At 37.3% G+C, this 20,844-nt stretch overlaps 1 protein-coding gene across 1 annotated transcript in view; it reads left to right on the top strand.

The window, feature by feature from the left end:
* Positions 1-15,619, top strand: part of TTC13 (tetratricopeptide repeat domain 13) — a 40,563-nt gene extending 24,944 nt beyond the window's left edge. Inside the window, exons 16-23 of the mRNA XM_054393903.1 lie at positions 3,787-3,870; positions 5,091-5,175; positions 7,453-7,562; positions 8,882-9,017; positions 9,765-9,844; positions 10,883-10,961; positions 12,701-12,780; positions 15,496-15,619. Of these exons, the coding sequence (XP_054249878.1) occupies positions 3,787-3,870; positions 5,091-5,175; positions 7,453-7,562; positions 8,882-9,017; positions 9,765-9,844; positions 10,883-10,961; positions 12,701-12,780; positions 15,496-15,619 (778 nt within the window). The remainder of the gene's footprint in view (positions 1-3,786; positions 3,871-5,090; positions 5,176-7,452; positions 7,563-8,881; positions 9,018-9,764; positions 9,845-10,882; positions 10,962-12,700; positions 12,781-15,495) is intronic.
* The last annotated feature ends 5,225 nt before the right edge of the window (positions 15,620-20,844 follow it).

The raw sequence follows: 20,844 nt of genomic DNA on the forward strand, positions 1-20,844 counted from the left end.
CTTTTTCTTTTCTTCTTTTCCCTCCCCTATGGGAAGTATTGAATCTTTGATCTGTCATTCTGCTTTTATTTCTTTCTTTTTTGAGAAGCTGTGTGGAAAAAGGGTAAGGGAAGTAAAGCCTCATCCAGAATTATTTCAGGCAGAGAAAATCAGTATTATTCTAATGTTCACATACAAAGGCTAATAATAATTTGTCCATGCTCTTCCTTTCCACTTTATGGATTAGCCTCTGTCAGCCTCTGCTTTACTTCAGGGGGTGGTTACAATGTAGTGTTAAGCCGCAGCCTAGATCTGTAGGTGCCATGCAGGATGTGCTGTTTCTTGAACAGTCTTATGCTCAGGCCTCTGCCTTCCCCCAAGACAAGTGTCACATTTGCATTCCAAGCTCTGTCCATCTTTGCCGTTACTGTATTTTTCTCTTCACATGTACAAGGCAGCAAAACCCTCAACCGTCTGTACTTTGAGAGAAGGATGCATTTCATACGTCATCTCTTCTTGATTTTATTTTACATGTCAGAGTAAAAGCTTAATTTCTAGGTGATCTGTGCTGGCAGAAGGGCATTATATAACAACTCTTTGATTACCATGTTGAAAGTATTATTGAACATTTAACCTGGGGAAATGTGTCCCAGAATAAGTACAGGGACTCTCTGTCAACAACCCTGTTTTTCACTGGTCAACATACTGTACTTGTTCTCCTCACAACAGGGAATGCTAGCAAAACTCATGATTTATTGTTAACAGCTATTTTGGTGACTTCATAAAAGTCTGAAATAAGCTTAATGAACATTCAGAATGGTAGGCCCACAGTGAATCTAATTCTAACTCTTTGGATTTGTCCATCCTTGACTTTTGGGTATCTCATCAGCATTTTAGAGGTGCTTTTTTGATACCCAGGTAGTGGTCCTCTGAAAATTATTGATTTGGGACTTTTTTGAAGGAATAATAGATTTGAACCAGCAAAAATACTGCTGCCTGAGGAACTGATCATACTTTAGTACCTGATGGTGATTCCATCCTTTCTGTATCTGGAAACCCATTTAGCACTACAAGCAATCACAGAATGTTAGGGTTTGGAAGGGACCTTGAAAGATCATCTAGTCCAACCCCCCTGCCAGAGCAGGGTCATCTAGACCAGGTCACACAGGAACACGTCCAGGTGGGTTTTGAATGTCTCTGGAGAAGGAGGCTCCACAACCTCTCTGGGCAGCCTGTTCCAGTGCTCCGTCACCCTCACATTGAAAAAGCTTTTCCTTATGTGTCCATGGAACCTCCTATGCTCCAGCTTGCACCCGTTGCCACTTGTCCTGTCGTTGGACATCACTGAGAAGAGCCTGGCTCAGTCCTCCCAAAACTTTGCCCTTCATATATTTATAAACATTAATGAGGTCACCCTGCAGTCTCCTCCAAGCTGAAGAGACCCAGCTCTTTTGTAGTGATTTCTTACTGCTTTTGGATTCTCTCACAATGGTTTCACATGAAGTGAGGGATAAAATAAATAAATATATTAAGTGGCAGTGGGGAGTTTTATTTACTTTTCAAGCATATTCAGGTCCATTATGGTTTCTAAATGACAGTTTACTCTTAATGGATTGTACAATTTTGGATAATCTTCTTGCACTATTCAACTGTAAAATGGCTGGTGATTGAGGATAGAGACTACAGGGCTCATACCTTTTTGTTGATAATTGTGATCACTTTATGGTCTCTTGACTTTTTCTGGAAGACATAATATATTGCTTTATATTTGGCTTATGATTTGGCAGTTATTTTCATAACTGTATGACTGAGGCTGAATTTTTTCTATAGGATGAACACCTGTAAACCAGATGTAACAGTGGATTCTTTAGCCAGACAAGTGGCACCTTTCATGGCTATTAAATATACAAAGATATCAGCTGTTCAGTCAAATAGAAGTGTAACAATAACACCTGGGTGTTCTTCTAGTATCTGTAACATATGTAGTCATGCTGAGCTCAAGCTGTCTCTGGTTTTATTTGCTCTAAATTGTACTTCAGTAATTTCTGTGTGCCAGAATATTTGGATTAGGTATCTTGTGATATAACCTTTTTCTTTACTCAGAATTCTTTGCATTTGAAGTCCATTGTTGTTCAGTAATTCCTGTCAAATGAGTTACCAGCATCCAGTGACTGCTGAATGAAAGATTCTTTTCTAGACTGGCAAAATATTTGGAGAGTGTTAGGAAACAAAACCTTTTTTTTTTTGTTTTGAGTCAATTTGGGGACCGTTAGTAAAAGGTGTGTAAGCAATACATTGCAGTTCACAATGTTTAATATAATATAATTCCAGATCTTAACATTCTCCAAAATGCAAGTATATCAGATATCACTACTTCATGAGTCTATAGACAAATGCAACTTTGATTTATCTCCTTTTGGCCTTAAATTATCAAAGCTATCAGGTTTCATTTAAAGTAAAGAAAATGTTTTTGAAAGCTAATGTTATTTCCATAGGCTAAACAAGGATTTGAGATCAGCTAAACAGTAATGACACACTCAATATTCTTATAAAACATTATGACACTCTCTGGAACACTGCTACTTTTAAATTCTTGGTGGGAGTGTTTGTTTAACAAGGAGAAACAGTGGGGGGAAAAAAACACAAAGCACTTTTGACCACCCACCAGAAGTCTTTTTTGGGTGCTACTGGTTCTGGATGGCCTTATAGAACGTTAGGTCTGATTTGGATATATTTGCCAAGATGCCACTAAAGGAAGATGCAGTTCCTTGTACTGACACGCTTCTGCCTGTTGTACAGATATTTTTTTAAATACAGATGGAAAATGATGGGACGTACAACAAGGGCAAATTATCTATATAGGTTTGTCTTCATCCTCCTGCTTTACCTACCTCCCTTTCGTATGTGCAGATACATATATATGTTCTAATTCTGTTCAGTTTTTAAAGACTGAGTCTGCCACTATTCTGAGACTAGGCTTACTGAGAGATTGAGTCAGTACTAAACAGGGACTTAAGCTGCCAAAAATCACTTAGAGTGGAAAGAGTTAGGTGTATACACCTTCCTGTGATTGACAGTGGTTTTGCTTCCTCAGAGAGCAATAACATTTGCTTTATAAAATCTTGTTTTGTAGACTGGGAGAAGAGGAAGGACTCCTACAAATGCAATAATGGTATGTAATTTTTCCTCTCAGAGTGGTTCTAATCCTAGCAGGTTTCTACCAAGTTTTTCCTTAGTAGTCCACTCAGGAAAAGAAAAAACCTTCCCCTGCTTTTAACAGTACTACTTGTCACTGTTAGGAGTCAAAAGCAAAATTACTTCAGTGTAGAGGAACTTAAGTGAATAAATAAAAATGTATGTGGACTGTCAGAGCAGATCCACATATGTACTGGCAAAGACATAAACTGGAGAGTGTTGGTTCTCAAAGTAAATCTGTGTGCAGACTGAGAATTCTCTCCTAGTTCTGTAATATCTACAAGTGTAAATAACTGAGAAAGATTATCTCCTTGTACAAATTGGTAATTTTCAGATAAAATTTACTAGACATGGGCCCACTGAAAATGGGGAAATATGTGTTAAATGTATATCAGAGAACACTACTAATATTTGCAAGTTCATGATGGCATCCATATTCAAAATGGAGAATGGACAATTCATCACTTAAGACAAACGTAATGCTTTCCTTTTAATTTACAAAGCATCTGTGGATAATATTTTGTCAAATATTAATGAGTAATATTTGTATTTTAGTCCTGTAATGCTGGGTTGGAAAACAAGACTTTAAAAAACCTTTTCCTTTCTTTGTAGGGGACAGGTCATCAACATGCGATATCTGGAATATTTTGAGAAAATTCTTCGTTTTATCAAAGACAGGATCCTTGTTTATCATGGGTAAATCACTGATGTGCTTCCCCCCCCCTTGATTCACTCCTCTGCTAATACTGATTTGCAGTTTACATAATACTAATTTCAGAAAATCCAAGAGATATGTTCTTAATTTTAGTAAGTTCTTGTTTTCTTATTGTCTGCAATTGTCTTATTTCCTATTGGAAATGTAAAATTTTATTCATTGACATGTATAAAAACTTAAACTAATAGGAAAAAAAATTGTGAATTACTTAGTATTACCTGTGTAGTCTACCTAGAAACTAGTAACAGTGTTGAATTTGTCCCCACAGTTTTGGCATGAGTGGGTATTAGTTCTTTCTAGAATATATTCTTTATTAAAGGTGTTTGATTTCCACCTTGTAGAATAAAGTACAGTGTCTCTGAATCTTGAGATTACTTTATTAAATTATAGAAATGAGGACAAAATAGAAAAGAAGATAGGGAGGTAATTTTAATTGAGACTGGTGTGTGATAGGTAGTTTTAAAGGGGCAGAAAATCTTTACTGCCTGTTACATAGATGAATTTGTCATTGAACGGAAGGCAGTTTTAGAATCTTGAATGAGAGATGCGACTAAAAATTTGAAAATTATTGGCATCTATTTTGAACCTTGTTTTTTTTTTTTTTGGGAGGGGGGGTGTTGTGTTGTTGGGTTTTGGGGAGTTTTTTCTTCCTTTTTTCTTTTTCTTTGGTGTGGTGGTGTTTGTGTTTTGGTTGGTGGTTGTTTTGTGGTGTCTTGTTTTGGTTCAGTTGCTATTTTTGTTGTTGTTTGGGGGTTTTGTGGTTTGTTTGTTTTTTTTAATGTGTCTTGATTTTTTTCTGAGTAGAACATCTTCCCCACCTGTGGATTATTTGTGGCAACAGTGTTCTTTTCATAACATTAAAAATTAAGAAACTGGTTTAGCTTTAAACTCTCTAATTTATCTTTGTCCTGGTAATGCTTTAGAGTGGCCAACAGCAAATAAAGATAAATCTGAAGTTTGGAATTGACCTTTCAAGCTGAAAAACTAAGCTGAGCTAATAAAGGAGAAAATGGCTTTTTGAATAGGAGGAAAGTGTGTGGTCAAATGTGAAGGAACTAATTTTCAGATAAGAAATAATAAAATAACTTTCCATAACTTACCTCATTATGACTAATTATGTTTAAGACAGATGGATTTCCAGAAATGCTACATGTGTTCAACCATTGCAATTATTTTTTTTGTTTGTTTTTTTGTTTCCCAGTGCTAATAACCCCAAAGGACTATTAGAGGTTCGAGAAGCTTTGGAAAAGGTACATAAAGTAGAAGATCTTCTTCCCATAATGAAGGTAAATTAAATAAAATTTTCAAAATATTGCAAATTCTAGGAGATATCCAGTTCCTTAGAATATAACCATTGCACATAAGCCTGAAATGAATAACTAGAAACACTAACAGGTTATTTCAAATCTGCATATGTAGGGTGTAGGTGCAGATATGTGATACATGTTTGAAAGGCTCGGCCTAACTGTGAATTGGTAATGAAATGACAGGAAAATAAAACGTTGTATGTAGTTCTATGAAGCTGGCTTTGTCAGCTGTGGGAGTGTTTATGGTCAGATGCACTATAATGGGTTCCCACTATACCTGTACAGTATCAAGGAAAACAATGAAGATGTGTGCCTGAAACATGGAAGCTCTTTTTACCTTAGGTTCATTGGTGCAGATCAGTATGTTGTGGAGCTGACGGGGAAATGAGGGAATAGTTGCCCTTAGTGACTGATAGCTAATCTGAAATGAAATCTAGGTTTACATTCTTGTGCTTTGGAAGACAGTCAGAAAAGAAGCGTGGAAAGTTGCAGATTTTCTTCTTGCTGGTGGTGGTCTTTGCAGAAGGGCTTTGGGTATACGATATACAAAGTGATTTATACTCTAGCAAAAAGACTTGAACTGAGTTTAAGTAAATGATCTTGCCCCCTCTCCCCCAACTCCTCCAAATTTAATCCAGGATAAGCAGTGTGCAAGTATTTGGCTTTAGGAAAACACTGTTACAAAGTGTTTATTTTTAAAGGATTAAACAGGATTTTATTTAGCATATTGTAAAATTTGGGAAGAAACATTAATTCTAAATAGAATCAAACTCATTGCTTTCTTATCGGGTGTGTCCACATGGCGATTTTACATCTAAGCAAAGCTAATGGATTGCCACAGAACACAGATCTCTGAAGATGCAGCACTGCTATTATTTATAGACTGCCTGTATTTGCATTCGTTCACAGTAGTAGTGTTCACTCATGCTCTGCTTTACAGAAGCTACATTAGCTCAAGCACTACATTTTTCTATGCTTTTTAAAATTATTTTTTAAAATATGTATTACTAATAAGTGTCTTCAAAGAGCATACCCTAATTTTGGAGATCCTTTTTATATTGCTGTGTTACTTTATTTTATATTATTGTATTCTTGGCCTTGAAACATGGTGCCAAGTGGATACTAACTGAAAATAAGCAAAAACTTATGCTGAAGTAGTAAATGTTGGGGTGGATAGACAATTAAGTGTTCCCTACTGACACATAAACCTGCAAATAGGGCTTTGCAGAGCATTGAATATGGCTACTGTTGAATTATAGGCCAGAAGAGATGCTATTAGTGGAGATAAAAAAGTAGGTTATTCCAAGAGGATGATGTAAATACATACATGTTGTGGACTGTGCATGACTTACTTTGAAATAAATGTCTCAGGTGGCAGCAAATACTCTTTCTGGGTTTTATAACCTGTACCTTTTGCTGTGATTCGAATCTCCTGTATCCCATTCGGAATTACGTTGCAGTGGAATGCTGTCTTTCATTAGAGGCTTTTAGATTTGTTTCTTTGAAATAAACACAGATTGTCTTTAAACAAAACATTCTGGATCACAAAATCTATCTTAAATAATTGCCTGAGTAATTCATTCAACACTACTGCATAATAGTCATTAATAGTGCCTGTGTAAAAGGAATGTCTGCTAATATGGATGTAGTTTGGTTACTGGGGTAGCTGGAGAATGTGGTATGTCAAAAGCTAGACTTTGGCTTTAATTAAATGTAGTTTTGTCTGGTTTATATAACAGTTTGGCTACACTTAGATGAACAAATTTACAAAGCTACATCATGATATTTTTCCTTCTGGTGAGGATAAACACTAATTGAAACTGGATCACAGTAAAATTGTTGCTGCAAGCTGTATTCTGGAACCCACACTTAGACTAATGCAACTGATTCTTAGTGTAAACATAAAACAGGCTCTCAGATGCCTGCTTTTCCATTTACATTGTTGCACCACAAGGTCACTTTCAACATGTAACGGGGAGAAATCTGTGCAACTCAAACTGCTTTGTACAGTTGCTTTTTATAAACAGTGCCAATCTAGATATGCTATATAAAGTTGACTGTCAGTATACCTCATTCAGTATTTGAGTTCTATTCAGCAGGAAGTACAGGATAAATTAAATAATGTAGCTGGCAATGACTCTTCATTCTGTTCCCTCAGTTCATCTATTTTCATTTCTGTTCCATGTATTTTGGGTGTTTCAAAGCAATAGCTAGGCAGTCTGTCCCTGTTCATGCTAATTTTTTTTCTTTTGAAAGCAGTTTAACAGTAAAACGAGGGATGGGTTTACTGTGAACACAAAAGTCCCCAGCCTCAAGGATCAAGGGAAAGAATATGATGGATTCACAATTACAATAACAGGAGATAAGTACGTGTTTGGTTTTTTCAGGGATTCAGTTACATTAAGTAATGATGAAGTATTAGCAATTAATCTTCTCAAATGAAATTCTACTTTTGTAAAGTGGGTTTCTTCTCTAGTGGTATTTTTGTAAATAACTAAAAAAGTTGTTCATTTGAGGACTTCTGATTCCTGTTGTGTTCCCTAACAAGGGGAATATGGGTAACATTGATGGGTTAGGTTCAGTTGAGGTGATTCTCTAACATCTAGCAGTAAAGTGAGGAGAGACCTTCTTATTCAGTCTATATCTATATGAAAGCATATTTATTTTTGTTAGACCTTATCTTTGATGGTCACGAAATATCCTGAATAGAAATCTCTGTGATCTAAGAATGGAAAAAAGTTATTTTCCTGTTGGATTTTTGGCCATTTTTTGAGATATTTACAGACCTTCCATCTGCAAATGCCAACTTAAATAATACCTGGATATATAAAAATAGCATTAAGTGGCTTTGCACCACTCTTTGGCTGAGATAGTAAATTTCTCACTTTATGGATTCTGGCTCCTTGTCTTCCTAAAGAATGAGGATTAATTTGAGGCTCAGAAGCTCTGTTCTGCCACTAACTAAAAGCTTTGGGTTTTGAAATTTAAATTTCAATGCACTGGAACTTTTCCCAAAATTTGTGTACTTCCAATGAGTGGTATGGAGGCTAAACTTCTCTTCTAAAATGGTAACATACCTCTATTTTAAAATTTATTTTATAGTCTGAATCATATGCCTATATACAGTGAAATGACATTAAATATATGTCACTGTCTCACTGTTTGGGGGGAAAAGTTCTACACAGATTTTTCTTCTGTGTCAGTCAATGTGTTTTGATCCATGGTTTTTAGCTATGCTTTCATAACAAAACAATTCCATTTTGGTAGTTTAAAACATAGCAAAACTCTGGTTTATCTTCACGGGCCTGAGATTTTTGTATAGAATGTATTTTACATTATATAAAATACAAATATTTCATATTTCTTACCTTTTACCTATCAAATGAAACACTAATGCTTGTCAGGTATTTTTTTTCCTATGGAAATAATTAATCTGTGAGTTGACAGCAATCTTTCTATATTCTCTCAGACAAACTTACAGTGTGACAAAACATTTTTTAATTATATTTTTTATGAAAAGGGGGGTAACAGATATAATATCATGCTTAAAGAAAAATTGTAGTAAAAAAAGGTTATTGTGCTGTATTTAATTGTAGTACGTTTCTAACTTACCCTGGGTATTAGTTTATGCATCAAGTTCTGTTCAGAAAGCTTTTAACCTCCCTTTTTTGCTTCATCTTGATAGAGTGGGGAACATACTGTTTTCAGTAGAAACTCAGACAACAGAAGAGAGAACACAGCTGTATCATGCAGAAATAGATGCACTATATAAGGATCTAACAGCTAAAGGAAAAATCCTAATTCTGTCGGCAGAGTTGGGGGTAAGGCTGTTTTAATGGAAATGGTAAATTAGCCAACAAAATTCTGTATGTGCTTTTATACCTAATGTTTAACAGTCACTGTTCTAATAATTTTGACAGAGATGTTAATAAAATCGACTGCTTGCTTAAGCCCAAATGTGGCAAATGCCATAAGAAGTTGCCATAATTCTGTTATTGTAAAGTTTGCTGTGCTTTTCTCCTGTAATAGAGAGACTCCAGACAAGGTCTCGGTATCACAGTGTGTTCCTTTCTCCCCCCATTCCCACCTGATTTTCTGCATTGTTCTCATGGGTCTGTGTACACTGTTTCATCATCTTTATAACCACTGCTTAGGATTTGGCTCATGGTGGCTACAAATGAGAAGTAACACGGATGCATGAGAAGCACTATAATTGTTTGATTTGTACTGCAATAACAATCTGACTGCAACTGAGCTTGTGCTTTCCATTTTTCATCCTTTAACACAGTGTAGATGAACAGTTTCACATTAATTTTAATGACAAAACAAAATTTGCTTGAACATCTTTTAATCAGACTTCAGCTTTTTAGCTTGGCATTATTCACATTTGAAATGATTCTTTAAAAAAAAAAAAAAAAAGAAAATCATGGTACTCTCAGACTTTCCAGTATGTGTTCCTTGATATATGGTATTACCTGGCTGTGAAATTCTTTGATTCACTTTTATTTATTTATTTATTTATTTATTTAATGTTTATTTATTTATTTATTTATCTATCTCTTGCTTAGGAAGTAGATGCAGTTTGCAACTTGATCCTGTCATTAGTTTATTACTTCTATAATTTAATGCCACTTTCAAGAGGATCTAGGTTAGTGATTGTCTTTATCATGTATATTATCTTGAATGCATGCTGTAAAATGTTCATCTGTTGCAGTATCTTAATATATTTTTTAATAAATAGAGGGTAAAAAAGCTCTGGGTTGCACTCTGTGTCCTGCACAATCTTTCATTTTGTGCATTTCATTTAGAACAGCAATGGGAACTGTTCTAAAAGCTAGTTTGTAATTGCTGTTGATAGCTGCATGTATATTTGAAATTCTGAGTGGTCTGTTTACAGACACTAGCTCACAGATTGAGAAGTATCATTTTTAAACTGTAATGCTTAGATTCCTGATCAATATTATGAAACAGCACTGAAATTTCACATTATATTAGTATATTATTTTATTGTAAGTGTAACAGGGTCACCAAACAAAACTATAAAGTCCCATATATCACAAATTTCTTCAACAGAAATTCTGCTTTAATTCAAAGCTGGCTACATCTAAGACTATTATGAATCTCTGTTCCAATGCACTTAAGACTTTAAGCTTATTATTAAACAAAATTCATTAGAAAATAAAATTCTAAAAAACCCTAAGACTTCGTTTTCGTAATCAGACTTTCTTTATCTTACAGAATGTAAAGACTAAGCGAAATTCTGTCTGAATTTCACAACTGAAGAATTAAGTTTAAATGGGGGCGGGGGGGAGAAGAAAAGATGTAACTGAACAGTGCCTCTAGCTCTATTGCAGTAAAGTTCATGAACTGGCTACAGCTAAGCTTTTTAGGAACAGAAGTTTGCTTTGTTTTCTCCTCTGTGAAGCCTTGTCTGAAATTATGATTCTGACAACTGTAGAAAGAGTGCTTTTCAGGAGTTAAACTCTCACAGGATTGTAACTTCATTCCAGTGGTGGTGGAAAATAACAAAGATTTCACTTCTTGGTTTTATGCTCAGATTTGCTTCTAAAGTAAAGTAACTAGTACAATAGGTTTTTATGAACCTTCTGTGAAACAGTGCTGTTTTGTAGTCTAAAATAGCGTTATGGAAAGACTTGCTGTACTTCATTTGTTTGTTTTATTTTAGTGTGATAGCTTATTCAGTGATCATGGGAGCACTAATGGCTAGTGGAAAAGAAGTATCAGGAAAAATCCCTAAAGGAAAGGCAAGTATCAAAATACACTTGGATCAGCCTTGATGTGGGAAGTAATACTTGTAAATGTGAAGAAGCTATAAGAATGACCAGAAGTTGCACACTTCTTTACTGCAGATGGGCTAGCTGCATGTTTTTACAGCCTGAGACAGTTTTGAAGATGTCATTGCTGTCCTGACAGCATGTAAGATTTAGAGATAGTTCTTGCAGTAATTCTGGTTAGTCAAATTTTAGCAGTTTGTATCCCACAGTAGTTAGGTATTTGTAACTGAAGCACTTCTAGTGTGCTGAGCTTGTTCTTTCCAGCTTTCTTTGAGAAGGGCTGTGAAAATACTTCAGCAGAATTTATGACTTTTCTGACATACAGCAGAAATTTTCTGTCTTTTCTCTCAATGTGTTCCAGAGCATTTAGGGCTTGTTAAGCAGAAATGTATTTGCAGCTTCTCTCGATTTCGTTGTCCTCTGTATTCTGCTTAATTTAAAATAAGTCTTAGTATGTAAGTAACTGCATTTGAATACTATACCACCTTGCTCAAAAAAGCGTTTCCTTTCTTTAGTCAACTATTAGTCTGTTAGTTGTGTTACCTTTTCAGCATGAGAGGAGTTGAGAGTTGTCTCTTCTAATGTATTGTCAAAAGAATGTGTGAGATTCCAGTGAGCTCAAAGGTGCTGAAGAGACTATCCAGCATAAGGGAAGAAGGAGCACTTTTCCTGTTCTAGAAAGCCGTGAAGACAATGAAGTTTGTCTTTTCAGGATAATGAACTCCTAGTAGCTTTTAAGAGCAAACTGCACTTGCTTAGTAGCAAGAAAGCTTCAGTATGGTGTTAAGCTGGTATCTCCCATCATTCCATGGGAGTTCAAGCTAAGGTAAAACACTTATGTGGGTTTTCTTATGCATCTTCTTAGGACTTCATACAGTAGTGCATTTTGCTGGCTGCTTTTATGCAGGCAAGCAGAGTTTCAGGATTACAAAATTACAGGATTTCTGACTTGCAAGAAGCTTTTAAGACATTTTTACATTTGAGTTTCTTTTTCCTGGAACAGAATGCCTGCATTTAAACAAAACCATTTTTTAGAGAAGTTTTCACCAGCTGGAAGAAATTGTTTTCCCCAGTGTGCAAACGTACAGAACCTGCAGAGACTTTTACTGCCTGGCATGCATGCCGACTTCCAGACTGGTGATGAAGAACAAAGTAGTCTGGGCACAGAGTAGTTGGTAGGCTTACTCTTGTCTTACCCACCTTAGTCTAAGGTTACTCTATGTCTATGAGCATAGGTAAGCAAAAATATGTCAGCTTAAATATTTCAATACTATGTTTTGTTTGGTTTGTTTTTTTCTTTTCTTTTGCTTTCCTGAAAACTTACTTTCAGCTGTAGATATGAAGGTGCAAGAGTCTTTGGCTATATATAGTCAAGTTGTCTGAAAACCCACTGTGGAAATTATACAGAATGTCTGAAAGCCAAATATAAATCTACCAAATCACGTGATACAATATTTTGCAGATTAGAAATGAGAAATATCCCCATTTCATTTGGACATTGTAAAAAAGGGCAGAAGGCAGTATTTTCTGGCACTGACTCAAGAGTGTGAACAACTTACAAGAAAAGCTGTATTTTGTCACAAAAGGAAGGATGTTTTTAAAGTTGAATTTATATGTTAAGAATAGTTGAGGATTAATTTCTTGAAATTAGAGAACTTAAAGCTTCTCTAATTTCTTAAGATTTTGTTTTTATTTGTTTGCATTTACAGCTGGTGGATTTTGAAGCAATGACAGCACCAGGGTCTGAAGCTTTTAGCAAAATAGCAAAGAGTTGGATGAATCTAAAAAGGTAAATCTTTTTGTTCAGAGGGAGTGTGGGGAAATCAAATATGAAGGACTTTATATATAAAATTTAAATCTTTATAAAAAGTGTTACTTAGAAATTATGAGTTTAGTAAATGATTTAGTGTATTTTTTTCACTCTAGCTAGATATTGAAAAGACAAGAGTTGAATTTACAAACACGGTATTTTAGTTTAACAGAGTAGTTATTACCCTAAACATTTGTTTATATGTTATCTTCTGCAAACAATTATTTGGGTTAATATCTTCTTCCTTTTGTCCAGTGGTCAAATCTCCATTTCTATTGTAATTTTTTACCATTAATATATGTGGCAGTTTAGTGAACAAAGCTGGGAAAAGTTTTGACTGCCTTTTTTTTTTTCCCCTCCATTCTTACCTCTTCAAACTAATATGTCAAAAGTCATTCATTTATCCTTTAGTGCTATTTTAACTGGGAGATTTTCAAAGTAGATGGAAGTTTTCAGAATACAGAATTATACTACTTAGTATAACTGTACGTATTTTTTATAATGCTTTAAAATTTCTATTTTCATATTGCTTTTTGAATACTAAACACATTAATTCCTTGTCAATAGTATTAATTCAGTACATTTAATTTACCCCTTAGTAGTTATTTCCCATACAGAATCTACAAATGGGGCCAGAGGTAAAACCAGTTTTAGTATCCTTCAAGTCAGGGTCAAGGACACTTAAAGGGTGCTGAGAGAACTGGCAATGTCCTTACAAGGCCATCTATAACCTCTGAAAGGTTGTGCACATTAGCGGGCATTTCTAGGGACTTCAAGAAAGGAAATCTTGCATCCTTCTTCAAGAACCCCAGAAAGATGACCTGCTGGTCAGCCTCACTTTGGTCACTGGGAAAGTCATGAAGTGAGTCCTCTAGGAAAGCATTTCAGGGTATATGGAGAAAGTGACTAGGGTCACTGGACATGGGTTTGACAAATGTGTGACCCAGTGTAGTTCCTTTCTGTGATAAAGTGACTAGATTTGGCGATGAGAAGGAGCAATTGATGTTTGTTTTACACTTCAGCTAGGACTCCTGCAATACTTTCATACCAAGACAGCACATTATGATCTGGACAAATGGACAGCTAGGACAGATATACAGCTGTTTGGATAATCAGATTTAGGGCATACTCAACACTTTAGACCACACCAGCTTGAGGGCATCTGCAGTGAAGACTGATAAAGTGGAGCAAACTAAGTAGAGAGATACCAAGATAGTCAGGGGTCTGGAGCACATGCCTTAACAGACATGAACTGGGCTTGTTCAGCCTGGAGAAGGCTTTGTCCTAGCAGAAGCTTTGTAGTGCCTGTGAGTATTGAGAAATTGGAGCCAGGCAGTGCTGGGAGGGAGTTGAAATGAGATTCAGACTGAGAATAATCTTTTCACACTGAACGTAATCAAACAGTGGAGCAGGCTGCCTAGGGAGACTGTTCAGTCTCAATCTCTGAAGGTTTTAAAGACCTGACAGGATAAAAATCTGACACTCCAGTCTGACTTCGCAGTTGACCTTACTTTGTTAGATCACAGACCTCCTGAATTTGGGTCAAACCTGAGTTGTTCTGACAGGCTGAGAAACTCTACAACTGCTATTAATACCAAATATCTCATACTGATTATCAATGTTTAACTTTATTATCAGTGGTTCTCAGCCTGGTGGATTTCACTAGACTATAAAAGCTCTTCCTAAATAAATAAGGCTATTAAAAAGACTCAGGGATATCTTTGTCAGACTTGGGCTAAGAATCTACATGTAAATGAAGTCAAATTCAACATTTATTAAGGAGGAACATTTTTACACTGTAGTGTAGCGAGTTGCAGTTTTTATTAAAAGTTGTCTGCACAAATATTGGGACTCGGTTGTCTTGGAAATATAAAATATTTATAGTTCCTACAATATTTTTACAGCAAATCTCCCAGTTCATATATTCAACTTCTTTCTTAAGCTATTTCTACCCTGCCTATGTGTTTCTGACCCACTCAGTTGTTCTGTTGAAATTTGTGGGAATCCATAGCAAGCCAAATTAGGGAACTGAGGTGTGCTAAATAGATTCACAGATTGCATCGGGTTAGAAGGGATCCCCAAAGGTCATCTTGTTCAACCCTCCCGTAGTGACGGGGGTGAAGGGATGCCTTCAACTAGATCAGGCTGCCCAGGGCCACATCAAGTAGCCAAAACCAAAATTAATTTTTAACCAAGACCATTTCATAGTGTAGTCCTACTGATAGTATTGCTGGCTTAAATGAGAGATGTATAATGGGCAAGAAATGAACAAGAGTGGAAAAAATGCTAAATTTGTTCATTGCCTGATGCTGAGGAAAAAATATCTGTAGAACCACAGCCCAAAGGACTTGAAGTAATAATAGGATGGTAATTAACCTGAGTGGCTAATTTGTCTGTGGTGCTAGAAGAATAATAATGGGTAAGGTAAGTAAAGCTTGAAGACTTAAAGCAATAAAATTTTGCTTTAACTTCTGCTGCTTACAAAGACTCTTTTATGTAGTTATTTTCATTCTGTATTGTGAGTCAGGAGTCATGAGAAACAAAAGCTGATTGTGGGCAACAAATTCTTGATTTCATGTCTCAAATTTGTTGGAGGAAGGGGATGAAGAAAAGTATAAGCTAACATGCTAACTTCTGAGGAAACTATAAAACTCAGCAAAAGAAAAATAATTCTCTTTTTTTCTCCTCTTTCAGTATTTCACCTTCTTACAAGAGCCTACCATCAGTATCAGAGACCTTCCCAACCCTGAGAACGATGATTGAAGTACTAAATACAGACTCATCTCAATGTCTAAAAAAAACTATAGTTGTTGTATAATTTATATAAATAAAAGGACAAGATGTACTGATTCATAAATTATTTTGAAGAGGATATTATAGTCAAAATTGGTTGGGTTTGATTTTTTTTTTTTAATAGAGTAAGCCTACTTGACTAGCTATCACTACAATAAAATGAATCTTTCTGTGACTAATAATAGGAGGAAAAAGTAATACAGATGATTTCTTGTATTGAGACATACTCTTAACAAGGAATACAGTCGTTCAGGGGCCAAACCAAAGAGCAAACAGAAACTGGATCACAGTTACCTGAACAGACTGCAGTTAAAATTTTATTAAAAACAAACAAACAAACAAAAACCACACACACATATAAAAAAAACCAAACCACAACATCAAAAACCAAACAAGAGAAAAGTAGTTTTTCTGGGAAACGCCACTATTCTAATTCCCATTTGTTCTTTTCAAAGCCTCTGTCTTCTGCATGGAAACCTTCATGAGCTGTACACATGTGAGTAACTGGTAAACACACAGGCATTTCATGTAATGCAATCCAGCGAGGGAACAGATGTCAGCTTAAAAGAATGAGTTTCAGGAAAACATCGTTTGGAAACAAAAACAAACAAATGACATATTTGGAGTTAGGCTCTTGGTGAGTAAATGTCAGAAACACATCAGTCTCCTTTTCCAAGTATGCACTGGTGGGGGGACACATTGTCAAAAGATATCAGCAAGTTGACAGTCTGTTGGGAGAGCTCCTTGGCCTGTTTTTATTGGAAGGGCCTGGTAGCATTCTGGAAAGGCAGGCTTCCTGTGGGGCTGGACTAATTCAGTTCAAACAACATGGACAGTACCATGAACCAATTTCTGATTGTAATAATGATATTATTGTCACTAACTGAATGTTGCTCATTTTAGCTTGAGCTCTGACTTTAGATCTCTTTTATCAGGTCAAGTGATTTCAGGATGGGCAAGTGTCTGATTTTTCTTCACGGCTTTGATTTTTTTTTTTTTTTTCCTTTTTTTCCTGCCTGAATATTTAGTATTCCAGAAAGTCTACAGAACTGTTCTTTACTTGTTTAATACTGATGATCTAATATGTGATTCTGTTGCTGTCTCTCACAAAAATATTCTCTTCTTTGCTTGCTTCTAATTTTCCAGTTAAAGGCTTTGTTGGGCAATTGCAAATATCTGTCCTGACCTTGCAATATGAGATATATTCAGGAATAATTTATTTACCAAGGCAAATGGGAAGACACCTTGCATACCACAAGTGTACCAATAGCAACACTGTGGTTACTTTCCTCTGGCTACAGCAATCGCAATCCCCTCTTTAATGAAAAAAGAAATGCAGCCAAGTATCAAGAACGGTGACCTACTTTAAAAGTGGAATGGGGTGAATTTATTGAATGGAGAGTCTTTTCTTGACTATTCCACACAAGTATGTAGTGGGTTCAAAGTGGACTCTGTCTCTACGCATGTTTAAGTTTGGGAATTGGGGTGGGGAGTGTGACAAGCTAAATTAGAAGCTGCTGTGAATTCTGACATCCATTAGAAGAAAAGCCCTGGTGCTTTAAGGTTGGATTTCAGTACTTGTTACCTTGATCACTGGCAGAATGGAGACATGACTGTTACATGTATGAAGGATTTTCAGAGAAAAAGTGAATCCTAGAAACTGGATGCACACTACATCTAAGTTAGGAGACAGTACATCCCACCCAGTATGACTAGCTCGCTTTCCGCATTATATGCATTTCAGAGCTTTTACTTTTGTCTGCTTGTCTAGCTTATGAACTGGCTGCTCATTGCCCTTGGAGCGCATGTTAGAAATGCATCTACTCAGTCTGGACATCTTTTGGGTGAAACAACATGTATTCTGAAACCCCTCTGCACTGTGATCCCTTCTCATTTTCTCAAGACTAAACAGCCCCAGGTCTCTCAGTCTCTCTTCATAGGGGAGATGCTCAAGTCCCCTAATCATCCTCTTGGCTCTCTGTTGGACTCTCTCTAGTAGGTCCCTGTCTCTCTTGGACTGGAGACCCCAAAACAACACAGTATTCCAGGTGTGATCTCACTAGGGCAGAGAGGGAGAAAAACCTCCCTAGACCTGCTGGACACACTGTTCTTGATGCACTCCAGGATACCACTGGTCCTCTTCGCCACCAGGGCACATTGCTGTCCTATGGAGAACTTGCTGTCCACCAGGGCTCCAAGGTCTTTCTCCATGGAGCTGCTTTCCAGCAGGGTATCCCCTAACCTGTACTGGTGCCTGTTGTTCCTCCCCAGATGCTGGACCCTGCACTTGTCCTTATTGAACTTCATGAGGTTTGCCTGCATCCAGCTCTCCGACCTGTCCAAATCTTGTTGGATGGCTGCACAGCCTAAGGGGGTGTCAGCCACTTCTCCCCAGTTTTGTATCATTATTGGTCTAATGAGTAATATTTGAGCTGTAAAAATCAACATTTTGCAAATATGAGAAAGCAAGTGCTGTGCACACGTCTAAGCCCATTTTTCCTATTTTTTTTTTCCTCTTCTGCTTGTTTGCAGGGAAAAATAACTAAGTTGAAGTATGTATATCTGATCAGGGGAGGAATAACAGATGAGTGTTCAAAATTCAAGACAATGCAGAAGGCTGGGAAAACACTTTGACTCCAAGTTGTTAGCTATTATTGAGCACTAATGCACTTTATAATCTTGCTAAGCATTTAGAAGGAGAAGTATAATTTTGAGTAGGTAAAACTCAAGGAGAGAAAAAAAAAAAGGCAGCTCTGCATATGAAATTCTAAAATAAAGTTCATTAACCAAAATACATTAAAGGCAAATTTGTCTGGCTGATGCTAATAAACATGCATTTTAAACTTTCTTGATCAGAATTTATATAAAAGACAAGGTAGTTATTACTTTCCATTGAATTAAGTTTCTGTCCAGTTGTGACAAAGGTATTTTCCCACCCTTCTGCTTGAATACCTTCCCCACTAGAAATAAGCACTACTTGCTTCCATTTAAAGGTCTAGAAGTTTCAGAAACCTGTGTTAGATTTCATTATGGGGGAAAAGAATTCTTATTTTCTGCCTACCTAATGGAGAAACAGGTACAGTAGCCAGGAAGAGGTGCTTAACTTCACGCATTTGTTGTATTTTAATAGTATGAAGCCTGTAAAGTTTTCTTACACTTTATATTACTCATTGAGAAAGGGGACCTGTTGGCATTGACCAGACAGTTCTTGGAACTATAAAACAAGAGGATTCTAGTTTCAGGGATTAGACCAGAAGGGGTGGTGGGGAAGAAGAAATTTCCACAGACAAGCCAACCCTCTACAGCTGCCCAGATTTCCTTCTCATTTCTCCATACCCATCCCCCCACCGACAGAGAAAAAGATGATATTCATGGGAGAGGTAGGGAGGAGGGTAGGTGTGAGTGTGCGTGTGTGTGTATACGTGTTTCAAAGACTTGTTTCTCTGGGCGTGATACAGATGACTAAGAAAGTGAGCTAAAGTCAGATGCTCTCAAACAAGTTTAACAAACAAAACAGGATTATATAACTGGTATGTGATGACTTTGAGAACTGCAGTTGGCTCCTAAGAGCCAGATATGTGGAGAAATCTAATTACCTTTTTCCATGTCATCTCAGACAGCTGGTCTAGTGATATCAATTGAACTCTTAAATGGGAGCATTAATGTATTGCAGCCCCATCTACTTCTCTATTAAAGAAAGCAGAATGAGGAAAAATGGACTAAGCAATGAAAACCCATTCATTTGAACCTCAATATGGAATGTATATTTTGAAGGTAATAATTCCCATGCAACTACCTCGGATAAAAGCCAAAACAGATTTAGTCTCAGATAAATCCTCTGACTTATTTACCTGTCTTTGCTTAAGGGAGAATTCAGTATTTTAAAGTACCTGAAATGGCTTTGAGTACAATTTCACCTGAATTATGTTCTAATTTCCAAATACTGAGTTCCAAGTTTGGATAATACAAATTGCAACTAATGAAATTTGCTATGACCAACTGCCTGTAGAAAATGCATCTAGGAACCCTTGCAGGTACCAGGAAGGCTATGCTTAGTCAATTTTTTTTTTTTTTTTAAGATATTACACAGCGCTGATGGGCTATCTGCAATACTGGTGTATTAGGGAGTTCTGGCAGACAACTGCAGCCACCCGTGGTCAATAAAGATGACTTTGGACAGCACCAAGCATGGAGAAGGGCCAATAGAACAAGCAGGATGCTGGAGTGAAGGTTGATTTAGCACAAGCTCCTCTTGTAATGTACTCTTGTAAGTACATTACACTTGGAGAAAAGAGTTAACGCTAAACAGCCTACTCTGGAAGCAAGCTGGTCACAATGCTGACAACTTGTTTTCAGAAAGATGGAACAATTTTGTAATGAAACATTTTTTTAAAACGTTTGTGTCATGCTGCAATTATTTTTCACCAACTACCTTTTGCCCCTGTTCTCCTAAGTCATTAACAGTTGGGAGAAAGGTGTCCTGGAGGAAGAATGCTGAAACCAAAACTAGTTATTTCAACGTAATACCTAGTGTTGCATGGACTTGTTACAGTTAGTCTGCAGCTTATTTTGGGAAAATTAAAAAAATACCGAGGCTTTGGATTGACTTGCTGCTCAAAACGATGCGCTGGATGAACTAGCCTATCCCGGGTATTAGAGCTAGTGCCGCTGGACCTTCTTTTGTACTAGAAACATGTTATACTTAGAAATTGGGAAAGGCAGGTTCTCGGCTTTGACACTGCTTTGCCAACTGAGGCAAGTTTTTCCAGCGGCTCCTGACCTCGGCAGCTTGCGAATACTACTGTTTGACTCCTCGAGAACGCGAGAGTAACACTACAGGCACTTAAGCCCATGGGCCCTCGGAGGGCATGGTGGTGGCGGCAGCCTGGGACTCGCCTCCGGCTAAGCACGCCTGGGTTCGCTCTGACCCGCTCAGCCCCGCGCTACCCACAGCAACGCTACCGAAGCATGCTCAGGAGGTGGACACCCCAGCTGCGAGGCAGAGTGCAAAATGCCGCCTGAGACGGCCGGGCGGCCGGCGCCGCGGGAGAGGCTGGCAGGGGTGGCCGCGGTGCTGGGCGTGCGGGAGGCGGGGTGTATGGGGCGGCGGCGGGTCTTTATAGGGAGCGAGTGGAGGCGGTGTTTCCAGGAGAGGAGCAGAGCAGGGAAGGGCGGAGGAGGCGGTTCCCATTCCCGCCGTGTGAGTGCGCCCGGCTTGGTGTGTGCGGGGCTGGCGGCGGTGAGGTAGCC

Source organism: Indicator indicator, chromosome 2, assembly GCF_027791375.1.
Source record: "Indicator indicator isolate 239-I01 chromosome 2, UM_Iind_1.1, whole genome shotgun sequence".
NCBI lineage: Eukaryota > Metazoa > Chordata > Aves > Piciformes > Indicatoridae > Indicator > Indicator indicator.